The sequence below is a fragment of the Mustela putorius genome, unplaced genomic scaffold (genome assembly GCF_011764305.1).
Source record: "Mustela putorius furo isolate JIRA1106 unplaced genomic scaffold, ASM1176430v1.1 tig00000129_pilon_pilon_pilon, whole genome shotgun sequence".
NCBI lineage: Eukaryota > Metazoa > Chordata > Mammalia > Carnivora > Mustelidae > Mustela > Mustela putorius.
In genome coordinates this window covers 12217277-12230003 of record NW_025421290.1, presented here as the reverse complement: position 1 = coordinate 12230003, position 12727 = coordinate 12217277, and the positions used below count along the sequence as shown (strand labels likewise).

Below are 12727 nucleotides of genomic sequence, written 5' to 3'. Positions count from 1 at the left end.
TTAATAAACCTGTCTGAGGTTCTGCTATGATATTTAAGCACTCTAGGCCTTCTGTTAGGAGCTATGTAGGCTGTAGGCAAAGCAAAATTTATCAGACTTGGTTTCCGTTTCGCTGACAGCGTAAGCTTGGAGGATAATGCCTGCAAACTGTTTTGAGTTCCTCAGAAGAAAAGCCCCATGTGAGTTCCAAGTATTGTTATGGGTCATAAAACAGCCATTGAGGGACTGTGTCAGAGAGCGGCCAGACAGGTGAAACTGGCTTAGAGAGGATACTGTCTAGACTGATCTTTTTGTGTCCCTGCCACCTGCTACAGGACATTCTCTGGGGAAGCTGTGGACACACTACTCAGTATCAGCAAGCATCCCTTTGCTATGTGGCACTTAACCTGACATCTCTGTTTCAGGCTATATAGTTTTCATGGTCCAGTTTGAGTTCCCCTCAAGCCCAGAATCAGCAAGCATCCCTTTGCTACGTGGCACTTAACCTGACATCTCTGTTTCAGGCTGTACAGTTTTCATGGTCCAGTTTGAGTTCCCCTCAAGCCCAGAATCAGCAAGCATCCCTTTGCTACGTGGCACTTAACCTGACATCTCTGTTTCAGGCTGTACAGTTTTCATGGTCCAGTTTGAGTTCCCCTCAAGCCCAGCAATGAGACATAGAGCCATGTCCACTTCCCCGTTGCATGCTGAGCTGTCTACTCTCCAAACACCTTTGTTCGTTTTTTTGGCTGACACCTGTCAGGTTTTCACAGTTGTTAGGTATCAGAATTCTTGACAGTGGACACACCAGCCAATGACTTGATCTTAGAGAGGTTAGGTCCATGGCAAGGAATCTTTGTTGGTGCTGGAGCATGCATCCTGAATTCCGTGGGACACCCTGAGCTGATGCTGCTTTGGCAAGAGGGAGGGGAAGTTTATGCAACGTGTGTCACATGCTTGGGGGGGGTGGCGGTTTCTGTCACTGGAGGCTGTTACTCAGAAACTGTCATGACTGCCCCCTCGATTGCTGTTAGTGTCACTGCTATTACTTGGTATCATGAAATGACCAGTGTCGTGTGCCTAGGGGATAAGGAAGCGTTCGTTACGAGGATGGACTTTCCATTCCAGGTGACACAACTAGAAGAAATTTTGAGGCTGAACTCTGTAAACCTTCCTCACGTGGACTGCAGTGTTTTGTCAGGGATTCTCAGGACAGATAGAACTTTTAAGTCTTTGATCCCTATTACTTGGTATCTGTTATATTCGATAAACCAAGAGCAATTGCTTCTTTTTAGAGGCTCATTTTTTTTTCTTTTTCTCTGTTGTTTGAATATGGAATAATTGGGTGTGTGAGTGTGTTTGACATTGATCCACATGCTTATTTGGGTTCAAATAAGCAAAAATAAAATTTGGGGTTTAACAGAGTTACGAAATTCAGAAAACCCTATAACCTTTAAATAAAACTTGGTAGTGTTATTTGAGTGAGTTCTTCCTTTTTAGTTCTTTGGATCAGGGATCTTATAGTTTTTGGCACAATTTCCTTTGTTGAACCTTTATTTCATGTCCTTGCCCTTTGAATTCAGAGCTGTTCATGACACCATTGTCGCTCTTGGGTGTGACTAATTGAAAGACTGGCCAAAATAGAGATGACTTTCTCTTCAGTTTTTATGAATGGGAAATCTGTGCATACAACTCTGGTTTGTTTTGCATCTGTCATTGTTGTTTTTTAATTTCATTTCATTTCAGTTTAGTTAACCTATAGTGTATGATTACTTTCAGGGGTAGAACTTAGTGATTCATTGGTTGCATATAACACCCAGTGCTCATTCCATCAAATGCTTTCTGTATCTGTTCTCATGTGTTGCCCTTGTGCTTGCTGCAAGATTATTTAGAGGAATGTATTACTAATTGCTTATTAATTGTTACTCTGTGTTTCTTTAGATCTAGGCACTTGTTAAAAACCTGAATCTAGCTCCTTGCTTATGCATTCATTCACCTGTCCATCCACTCAACAAATACTTCTTGAGCACTGCTGATGGCCAAGCCCTGTGCTTGTCATCGGTGATGAAACACAGGACAAGACCATCCTTCCTCTGTCCAGTAGTTTCCCACCTTTTTGGGGCAAACTGCAATCACATACGTTATTTTGGTAATATTTGGAAAGGTGATCTTTTTTTTGTTATTGATCTGGAAGAGCAGTCATTGTTCCACAGAAAATTGCAGCAGGATTCCGATGACCTGCTAAAGATATTTATCAGCTACAGAATGATTGTAGGCTCCTACAAAATCAGCACATTTGCTGGTTGACAAAGGTAATGAGGAAGTAAGGCTATAAAGGGAAATCTCACTCCAGTAAGGCTTGTTTTCCTCCTGTCTTCTCTGCACAGTTCCTGAAATTTCCTTTTTCTAGAGCTGTTTCCTTAGGCTTGTGATATAATTCCTCAAGTACAAAAAGTGACAAAATAGTAAACCCTTTAAATTCCTTTGTGCTGAAGGGTGGCGTTGGTGGGCACGAGGGGAAGGTTTTCCTCTCTTATCCGCCATGACAGTCAGGGCCCTTCTTTCCTTTCCAGGATAAATTGTATACTACTCCATAGGGCATTTTTCGAGATAATATTCCACCAAGAGAATACTTTGAAATGGAGTAAACATCTCATATTGGGCATTTCAGGACAGGGAGGTGGAGAAAGAAGGCTCCATCAGAGTGGGTGAGTGGGGGAGAGATGATGAGACATGTTGACGTAAGCAATGTCATTCAGATCACATCATGAAGGTAGTGACCATTTTGTGGGCCCAGGCTTGCTTCCATGCAGCCTGACTTTTTGAGGTCCTCTTCATTATTTTTATAGCTCTGTGCCTTATTTTTTTCTGACTTTATTGAGGTATAATTGGTAAATAAAACTGTAAGATATTTAGAGTATACATTATGGTGATTTGATATACATGTAACATTGTAAAAGGATTCCCACCATTGGGTTAATTAACACAGCCATCACCTCATGTTTTTACTTTTTTTGTGTGTGAGGACATTTAAGTCTTACTCTCTTAGCAAATCTCAGTGATACAATACAGTGTCATCAACTGTAGTCGTCATGTTATATGTTAGGTCTTTAGACCTTATTCGTTTAAGAGCGAACAGTTTGTACCCTTTGACCAGTCTTCCCCTGTTTTCCCCACTCTCTAGCCCCGGGCAACCACTTTTCTACTTTCTTTTTTTTGTTTGTTTTTCTACTTTTTTTTTTTTTGTTTCTTTGTTTTAATTTAGATTCCACCTATAAGTAATAAACCGTGTCGTATTTGTCTCTTACTTTTTTCACTCAGTATAATGTCCTTTGGTTTCATCCATGTGGCAAATGTAGGATTTCCTTCTTTTTAGAGGTTAGATAATATTCTGCTGTATGTATATCACATCATCTTCATCCATTCATCTGTCAGTGGACATGTAGGTTGTTTCCATACCTTGGCTGTCATGAATTATGTGGTTAAGAACCCCAGAGTACAGATACCTCTTTGGGATATGGTATTGTTTCCTTTGGATATATATATCCAGAAGTGGCGTTACTGGGTCATATAGCTCTATCCTTTAAGGAGAAGAAGTTAACTGAGCTTACTGAGGGTCATGTAGAAGTTGTCCTTGGTGGGTGCTAGTGGTCAGTGGTCAACAGTTCAGTGGTGAGAGCTGAAAACTCAGGGCTTTGCCTTCGTGTGCCTCGGGGATCAGCCTCATATTGTCACAATCATTCCATCAAGTGCAACCCTTTTAGGTGTGTGGAAAGAAAAGGCAGCTAAAAGGGATTTTATAATGCTTTAAAAATAAAGAAATGTTCTTTTTTAGCCTGTGGCCAATTTATTGTCTATGGGAGGAAGGTCAGCAAAGCCATCAATAGTTGTGATGATCCCTGATAGTTTTCTCCAAATTCCAGTGACCCCATACTTTTTCTCTGTCAACTTCTTTCTCAGGTTCTCTTTAATCAGAGTCCCTGGTCCATCTTTATTTCCCTTGAGATTTGTTGAGATATTGTTTTACTTTAACTTATTGGGATATTGTTGACATATAACATATGTAAGTTTAAGGTTCATGATGTGATGATTTGATACATTTACAAATTGCAAAATGGTTACCCCAGTATGGTTAGTTAACATTTCTATCCCCTCAGATAAATACTTTTTTTTTTTTTGGTGTTGGTAATATTTAAGATCTACTCTCACAATAACTTTCATGTATATAAGGCAGTATTGTTAATTATAGTCACCATACTGTATCTTAGACCCCCAGGATTTAATTTGTGTTACTGTTGGGAGTTTGTAGCCTTTGCCTGGTCCATCTTTAATCACTTCGCTCACACACAGCCAAACACCTCCCTTCCCCACCCCTCCACCACTGAACCCTTCTAGCAAAATTTGTTGCTGGTTCAGTCTCTCTGTCTCCTCTATCCCTCCACCCATGCCTGCACCCAAGCAGCTGAATGTGGCTGGAGAAAAACACAACCCCCTTCACATGTCTCACTTTAAACGCATGATGTCCCATCTCAAGTGGGCCCACAAGGCTGCCTGCCAGTCCTCCCACATCTTCCTGGGGAATTCACTTGCCCATTCTCTGAGATGACAGTTTCACACTTTCTCCTCTCGCCTCAAACCACCAACATTTCATTTCTCCTTCTTAGTTTCTTATTGACTGAGAAAAGAAATATGAAAACAACTTTCACACATTCCCACCGTGAAGTCAATCCTCCTGCCCGCCCCTGTGCCCACTGCAGTGGAGGATAGGTCTCAGCCAGCCTGTGCCCTGGATCCCATCCCTTCCCAGTAATAGCAAAGAAACCAACCTCCTATACTGGCCATGACGACCCAGGCTTAGTCCTAAGTGCCTTATCTACTAACTGATGTAATCCTATAGCAGCTCTGTGAGGTAGGAATCACCCTGGTTTTACCAAGGAGGAAGCTATGGCACCATAACTTGTCCAAAATCACATAGCCACAGTACATTTGCATGGCTTGAGTCCACGTGTGCAAGTGCTCTGCCAAACCTCATCTCCAGACATTCCTCTAGCAGCCCTCTCCCCGCTTTCTTGAGTCATCAATTTCCCTTTCTCTACTAGGTCTTACCATCAAATTCCAAGCAAATTCTAGTATTTCCTATTTTGAGAAGGTAGCCTGGATTCTATATCTCCTTCCAGCTACCCTCGTCTGTCCCTACCCTCCCTTTTAAACATTTTTAAAAATTTTAATCCTGTTAGTTAACATTTAATGTATTATGGATTTCAGAGGTACAGGTCTGTCATTCGTCAGTCTTATATAACACCACCCAGTTACCCCACCCCCTCCCCTCCCCTCCAGCAACTCTCAAGTTTATTTCCTATGATTAGGAGTCTCTTATGGTTTGTCTCCCTCTCTGGTTTCTTCTTGTTTCATTTTTTCCCCTCTTCTCCTATGATCCTCTGTTTTGTTTCTTAAATTTCACATATGAGTGAAATCATATGATAATTGTCTTTCTCTGATTGACTTATTTTGCTTAGCTTAATACCCTCTAGTTCCATTCATGTTGTTGCAAATGGCAACATTTTTGATGGCTGTATAATATTTCTATATATATATGTGTGTGTGTGTGTGTGTGTGTGTGTGTGTACCACATTTTTTTTATTCATTCATCTGTTGATGGGTAGCTGGGCTTTTTTCATGGTTTGGCTCTTGTTGTCCCTGTTCTTTTTTTCAAAAAGTTTTGTAAGCTTTTTTTTTTTTTTTTTTAATATTTGCAGTATCTACTTCCTTTTTTTCTAATATTCTTTTCAACTACTCCATTTTGACTCTTATCCCTACCTTTCCATGAAACAACTTAGGTGAAGTCACTAATCATTTCCAAAGTGCCAAAGGTAGAGGTAATGTCAACGCTGGAGGGACAGTCTCAGTTTTCTTACTCAGGCCCCCAGAAGTATTTTATTCCTTTGACTTTGTCCACACCATACTCGGCTTGGTTTTTCACCTCAGTGGTCACTTTTCAGTCTCCTTTGCTGGATCTCCCTCTGCTGGCCAACTTCTAAATGTTCGATTGTCTGGGGCTTAGACTGGACAACTTTTCCTTCTACCCACACTCATTCTTTTGGTGATCTCAGCCAGTCTCAAGCCTGTAAATATTATTATTATTATTATTATTTTTAAAGATTTTATTTATTTGTTTAACAGACAGAGAACACAAGTAGGCAGAGAGGCAGGCAGAGAGAGAGGGGGAAACAGGCTCCCTGCTGAGCAGAGAGCCTGATGCAGGGCTTGATCCTGGGATCATGACGTGAGCCGAAGGCAGAGGTTTTAACCCACTGAGCCATCTAGGTGCCCCAAGGCTGTAAATATTATTTCTAAATTGGTGATTCTTAGATTTTTATGTCTAGCTTTGATCTTCCCTGGGCTTCCAACATTTCCACTTGGAAACCATAGGCATAGCAATCACATGATTAATGTGTCTCAAATAAAATTCTTGATTTTGCTCTTTGCCCTTTAGTTTCCTTCTTTAATAAAGTGCCGTATTCCTTCCACATCCCACATCATACTTATCAGTAGGGCTCTGCCTGCAAATTACCTTCATATTACATCCCAGATCTGACCATCTCTTCCTGCTTCCAGAACTATATCCGTGTCCAAAGCACCGCCATCTTATTCCCTGGCTTGTAAAATAGCCTCCCAGTGGATCTCTTTGCTTTGTGTCTTGCTCTGATTTAGCCCATTTTTCATGCTGCAGCCTGTAATTCCTTATAACTAAATATACACTAAATCTGACCCCTGCCTACCCCTCCCACCTCATTTCCTGTCCTTTCTTGCTCCCAGCTCAGTCTTTGCCCTTCTTTGAACACAGCACACAACTGCCTCAAGGCTTTTATTTTTGCTGTTCTCCTGTTCCCTGCTGCTGGGAATATGCCTCCTATAGATACTGACCTAACTTAAACAAGAGAATTCATTATTTTGGTATAATCTCTGTTCAGACTTTACCAGAAAAGCTGCCCTTTGTCTGGATCTCCCCATCCAGAAAAGCAGAGTCTGCCATTCTCCATCTTTCTTCCAGTTTTAGTCAGAGTGTCATATTGTATCCTAGATCTGTGTGTGTACGTGTCTCCTCGAGTGGCCTATTAACTTCATGAAGGCAGAGATGGTGCTACATTATTTCTAGTGCCCGGAACTAGGTTCTTGATAAATAGTTATTACATTTTTGGAATATTTTCCAAATATTCTAAATATTTGGAATGAGAGGTATTAAGAGGTATTACGTTGTACAAAGTTAGAGGATATATAAGAATGAAAAAGATCAGATGTAATATTTTTTTAAAAGTTAAAAAAAAAAACCCTATAAGCAACAGATGTAAAGGAATGTATGTGGAGAAATTGTCTACAAGCAGAAAAAGAGAGCATCAGAATTCCTGGGTGGCTCTAACCCTCCCTCTTCCCTTCTCCGCCATCCCTGGAGAGTTCCTTTTTGCAAACTGCCATGTGGAGAGCCAAGAGAAGAGAGCAAGGGGAAGGCCTTCAATGAGCTTGGTGAACTCTCATCAGGGGCTTCAGGGTGCATCGATAGTGAGGGCGGAAGCTTGAAGTATTCCTAGAAAATTAAAGTTGGTGAAACCAAGTAAAATTGGGGATCTTAGGTTTCCTACACCCCCTCTGCTTGAAGCATTGAATGTGACAAATTGTGAATTTAACTCTTACCATGGTGGCAGTGATAATGATTTTTTTTTCAAGTGTGCTTTTCTGACGGTCTTTGATCAATATCCTATTTCCTAACCTCTTTTAGAGTGGAATTGAGAATGTTGATGTAATTGTTTCCACATTCTTGGGTCGATCTTCCTTCCAACAGGAACCGGGAGTGGATTTATGTACTTCTCACTTGTGACTTCTACTCATTGATATGGAAGAAGAATAGAAGGAAAATTGTGCCCAAATCATGAATTTTCTTGTTTAGTATGATAAGATACAAAAGGATTGGGACACTGTCTTTAAGTTCTGTTCGTATTTTAGTGTGCGTTCTAATGGGCGAAACTTTTTTTTTTAATTGCAGTATAGTTGACAGACACCGTTACATTGGTTTCAGCTGTACAGTATAGTGATATGACAAGTCTATACGTTAGGCTATGTTCGTCACAAGTGTAGCTACCATCTGTACCATACAATGCTGTTCCGATACCATTGACTCTCTTCCCTATGCTGTTCCTATTATCTCTGTGACTTATTAATTCCATAACTGGAAGCCTGTATCTCCCATTCCCCTTCACCCATTTTGCCCATCTCCCATCTGTTCTGTCCTCTGGCAACCATCAGTTTGTTGTCTGTATTTATGGGTCTGTTTCTGCTTTTTGTTTGTTTATTCATTTGTTTCGGTTTTTAGATCCCACGTATAAGTGAAATCATATGATACCCGTTTTTCTCTGACTTATTTCGTTTAATGTAATACCCTCAAGACCATTCATGTTGCTGCCAATGGCAAGATCTCACTCCTTTTATGGTTGAGTAACATTCCTTACTATTTGTATACACCACTTTTTTTTTAATCCATTCATCTGTCCATGATTACTTTGATTGCTTCCAAATTTTGGCTATTATAAATAATGCCTCAAGAAACATAGGGGTGCACATATCTTTTTGAATCAATATTTTCGTTTTCTTTGGGTGAAATTATGAGATCATATGGGATTTCTATTTTTAATTTTTTGAGGAATCCCCATAATGTCTTCCACAATGGCTGTACCATTTTGCATTCCCACCAACAGTGCATGAGTGTTCCTTTTTTCTACATCTCCCCCAACACTTGTTTTTCTTGTCTTTTTGTTTCTAGCCATTCTGACAGGGGCAAGGGGATATCTCATTGTGGTTTTGATTAGTATTTCCTTAATGATTAGTGATGTTGAGCATCTTTTTATGTGTTTGTTGGCCATCTGTGAATCTTCTTTGGAAAACTGTCCATTCAGGTCTTCTGCCCATTTTTTAACTGGATTATTTGTTCTTCTGATGTTGAGTTGTATAACTTCTTTATATATTTTGGATATTAACCTAGTGGATCCATCTTTAATGACCTCCAGAAAACAGGGAAGGGATGATTTCTACCTTTGTAAATATAAATTTGACTAATAAAAATTTATATTACCTGAACTTTGACTCCAAATAAACATGCTGTGTACTAATGATCTGACCTAATTGTGATTTTGAAAGTTTGAAATACAGGTGTATGGTGAGCACCTAGTCTTGCAAGGCCTGTGTTGCCCAACTTTGGTTATAAAATTTGTTTTAAAAGGTCAAGTAGAATTATTTTGTAGTGTTTGGATCATTTCAAAAGACACATATGTAGGCACTTACTGTATCCCTTCGTGTTTCTTGTTGATTTCTTTTTTCCTAGAGGGAGAAGAAGATGAGGATGAAGAGGAGGAAGAGGAGGAAGATGAAGAAGAGGAAGATGAGGAGGAAGATGAAGAAGATAAAGACACAGAGTCCCTGGATGATAGCTTGGATGGTGACGCTGAGCTGCCTGGGTTTACTCTCCCTGGCATCACGTCTCAAGAACCTGGCTTCGAGCGGGGAAACCTGGGCCCTTTGGATGGAGCCACCGACCAGGTGCCAGACGCCATGGAGTGGGAACAGCAGAATCAGGGCCTGGGTAAGAGTCGTGCGTGTTTCTTTCTTCCTCCTCCCTCACCACCTCTTATTTTTCTAAGGTGGCAGCTTTCTTTCTTGGCCTCGATTGTGGAGCAAAGTGGATTTTCTGGTGATGTTTATGGATGGTTCATTTCAGAAAAAGTTACCAGTTTTTTCTTCTATGTTTATAGTCAGTGCTCTTAAATAGCCGGGCTCCAAACAGTCTCCAGCTGCCCCCTGAGAGCACAGTTACCTCGTTTTTGGAAGGAATTCCATCTTTCCTTCCCAGCTGGAAGACAACTATAGGTTTTGGGAGGACTTCCAAATGGGGAGCAGACATGAGTAACCAGTGTGCTGAACAAGCAGCGTGAGTGGTCTCAAGTCAGAAAACAAATATATGGTGTTACCTTCTGTCGCTGTGGAATTTGCTCCCTAGGAGAAATTCTTCCCTCACTTCTGAGGGAGTGCTTGGCAGTCTTGTCCCTTTTCTGTTTCCTCTTAAGGCTGCATTTGCTTGTCAGGGACAGGCTCAGTTTGGCAGTCTGTGTCCAGACACCCACGTGCTTGCTCTGTCCTGGGCATGGCTCGAATTATCCTAGAGAGGCTTCGTGGATGCAGGCAGACTTCACCTTGGACCTTCTCTCCCCGGTCAGCAGGGAGGCTCCCCTGTCTGTCTCCTCTTGGCTTTTTCTGGAGAAATGCTGTAAAGCCCTGGTTGAGTCCTTGAGGCCTGACTCTTCTCCCAAGAAACGCCCTCTCCGAAATTCTCTTAGTCTTTAATAACTAGCCCCATTTATAACCTTCAGTTCTGCAGAGGTTAGCTTTACAAGTCATATAACCAGTGTTTGGTGATTTCATGGAAAATTTGGATGTATGTTTGGAACTTTGCTCTGGAATATCATACTTGTATATTGTGGTCCTTTGGTTGAAATGTCCAATTTTGAATCCTAGTGCCTATGATTTCTTTAAGATCACTCTTCCCTCTCATGAAAACTCTCTTTTAGATCTATGGTGAGAAGGGGTGAGAGCATTAATATGGGGGCAGAGCTGGAAAATCACTATGTCAGGTTATTGCATGATTGTGTAGTTGAAAATAAGCTCGCTCCCTTTTTTTAAAGACTCTGTCTATCTATCTACGTATCTACCTATCTCAGAGAGAGGAGAGCACATGTGCGTGCATATGAGGATGGGGGTGGAAAGGGACAGAGGAAGAGGGAGAAACAGGATCCCCCTTGAGGAGGGAGCCCCGTGCAGGGCTTGATCCCAGGACCTCAAGATCTTGCCCTGAGCTGAAGGCAGATACTTCACCAATTGAGCCGTCCCTGCACCTCAGCTCTTTTTTTTTTTTTTTTTTTTTTTTAAAGCTGAAACTGGGACGCCTGGGTGGCTCAGTTGGTTAAGCAGCTGCCTTCGGCTCAGGTCATGATCCCAGCGTCCTGGGATCGAGTCCCACATCGGGCTCCTTGCTCAGCAGGGAGCTGCTTCTCCCTCTGCCTCTGCCTGCCATTCTGTCTGCCTGTGCTCGCTCTCTCCCCCTCTCTCTCTCTGATTAAAAAAAAAAAAAAAAAAAAAAAAAAAAATTTAAAGCTGAAACTGGACTTGGTAAAACTTTTAAAGGTTTACGGTCTAAGGAGGAATGCTTTTCTTTGATGAACTGTCCTTTCGCTTTGGTTAATTAATTCATCCAACAAACCTAACTGAGCTCCTACTCTGTTCTTGGCGCATTGTGTGGCTCCGGGGACAGAGAGAAAAGCAAGAGGGGTGCCTTCCTTTGATTAGAGCAGAACCTACTTCAAAGGTTTCCAAGCAGGGAGGTTGAGTTTTCTAATAAAGGTAGGTTATAAGAGTGTGAAGCAGAGATGTGGAAGGGGCCCTATTGTGCTACTGTCCTGCCTCCCGATTCTAGTCCCCATGCACAGCTAAATATTCTTAAGTTAGAGCTACTAATTTAGTGATTTGTTAGGCTTTTAAAAGTGATTCCCATAAGTCCTGAGGTTTTTAATATATCAGAGTTTCTCTTATTTATTTGACAGAGAGAGAGAGATCACAAGTAGGCAGAGAGGCATGCAGAGAGAGAGGGGGAAGCACGCTGTCTGCCGAGCAGAGAGCCCGATGCGGGGCTCCATCCCAGGACCCTGGGACCATGACCTGAGCCCAAGGCAGAGGCTCAATCCACTGAGCCACCCAGGCGCCCCCAGAGTTTCTCTTATTATAATAATTTACTATTTCCCCAGATGTCCCTTACTTTTTACTGTCACTTCCTTTCTTGATAAATTCTTCTTATCAACATGTTGTAGCACTGAGTTTCCTGGGAACCAAAACAAGGAATAAATCTTCCAAGCTGGGATTTTTTTTTTTCCTCCTTCCCACTGTGGGAAGACTGTGTTTGAGTAGTATCTGGGACTAGAATTTTATTTGCTTTTCACCATTTTCTTGGAGTGATAGAAGTATATCCTAGTCACTCATAAAGTTATTACATGTAACATTAATAAAGAATAAACATTAATTGATACAGTTTTCTTAATATTCTCAGGTCAGTTGAAACAGGGAAAATCTCTCCTATTTGTGGCTCCCCAAAGATGTCTGTGTCCTAATCTCTGAAACTTGTGAATGTATTACCTTGCCTGGCAAAAAGGACTTTAGCGAGGTGGTTAAGTTAAGGATCTTGAGACAGTTATTCCGGATCATCTGGGTGGGCCCAATTAATCACAAGTGTCCTTATAAGAGGGAGGTAGGAGAGTCAGAGTCAGAGAAAGAGATGCTATGAGAGAGGCAAAGGTCAGAGTGATGTGGCCATGAGCCACGGAATTCTAGTAGCCTCCAGAAGCTTAAAAAGGCAAGGAAATGGATTTTTCCCCCTTGAACCTTGAACCTCTAGAATGCAACCCTGCTGACACTTTGATTTTAGCCCCTCAAGACCCATTTCAGACTTTCCACATGCAGAACTGTAAGGTGATAAATTTGTGTTGTTTTGAGCCACTGAGTTTGTGGTAAATTGTTACAGCAGAAATAGAAAACTAATATAGATTTCATTAAGTATTTCATGGGAAGCATCATTGAAGGAACAGAGCTGCATGGCAGCTATAGTCAGAGTGTGACTAGTGTAAACTTAAGGGTAGTTTTCCTTTTTCAAAGATTTAGG

General features: G+C 41.3%; 1 protein-coding gene across 2 annotated transcripts in view; it reads left to right on the top strand.

Moving 5' to 3' along the window:
• The window catches only part of ARMH4 (armadillo like helical domain containing 4), a 119258-nt gene that overhangs the window by 30968 nt on the left and 75563 nt on the right, over nt 1–12727 (top strand). For both annotated transcript variants that reach the window (XM_045069901.1, XM_045069897.1), the window contains one exon: nt 9350–9607. In XM_045069901.1, coding sequence (XP_044925836.1) covers nt 9350–9607 — 258 coding nt within the window. The remainder of the gene's footprint in view (nt 1–9349; nt 9608–12727) is intronic.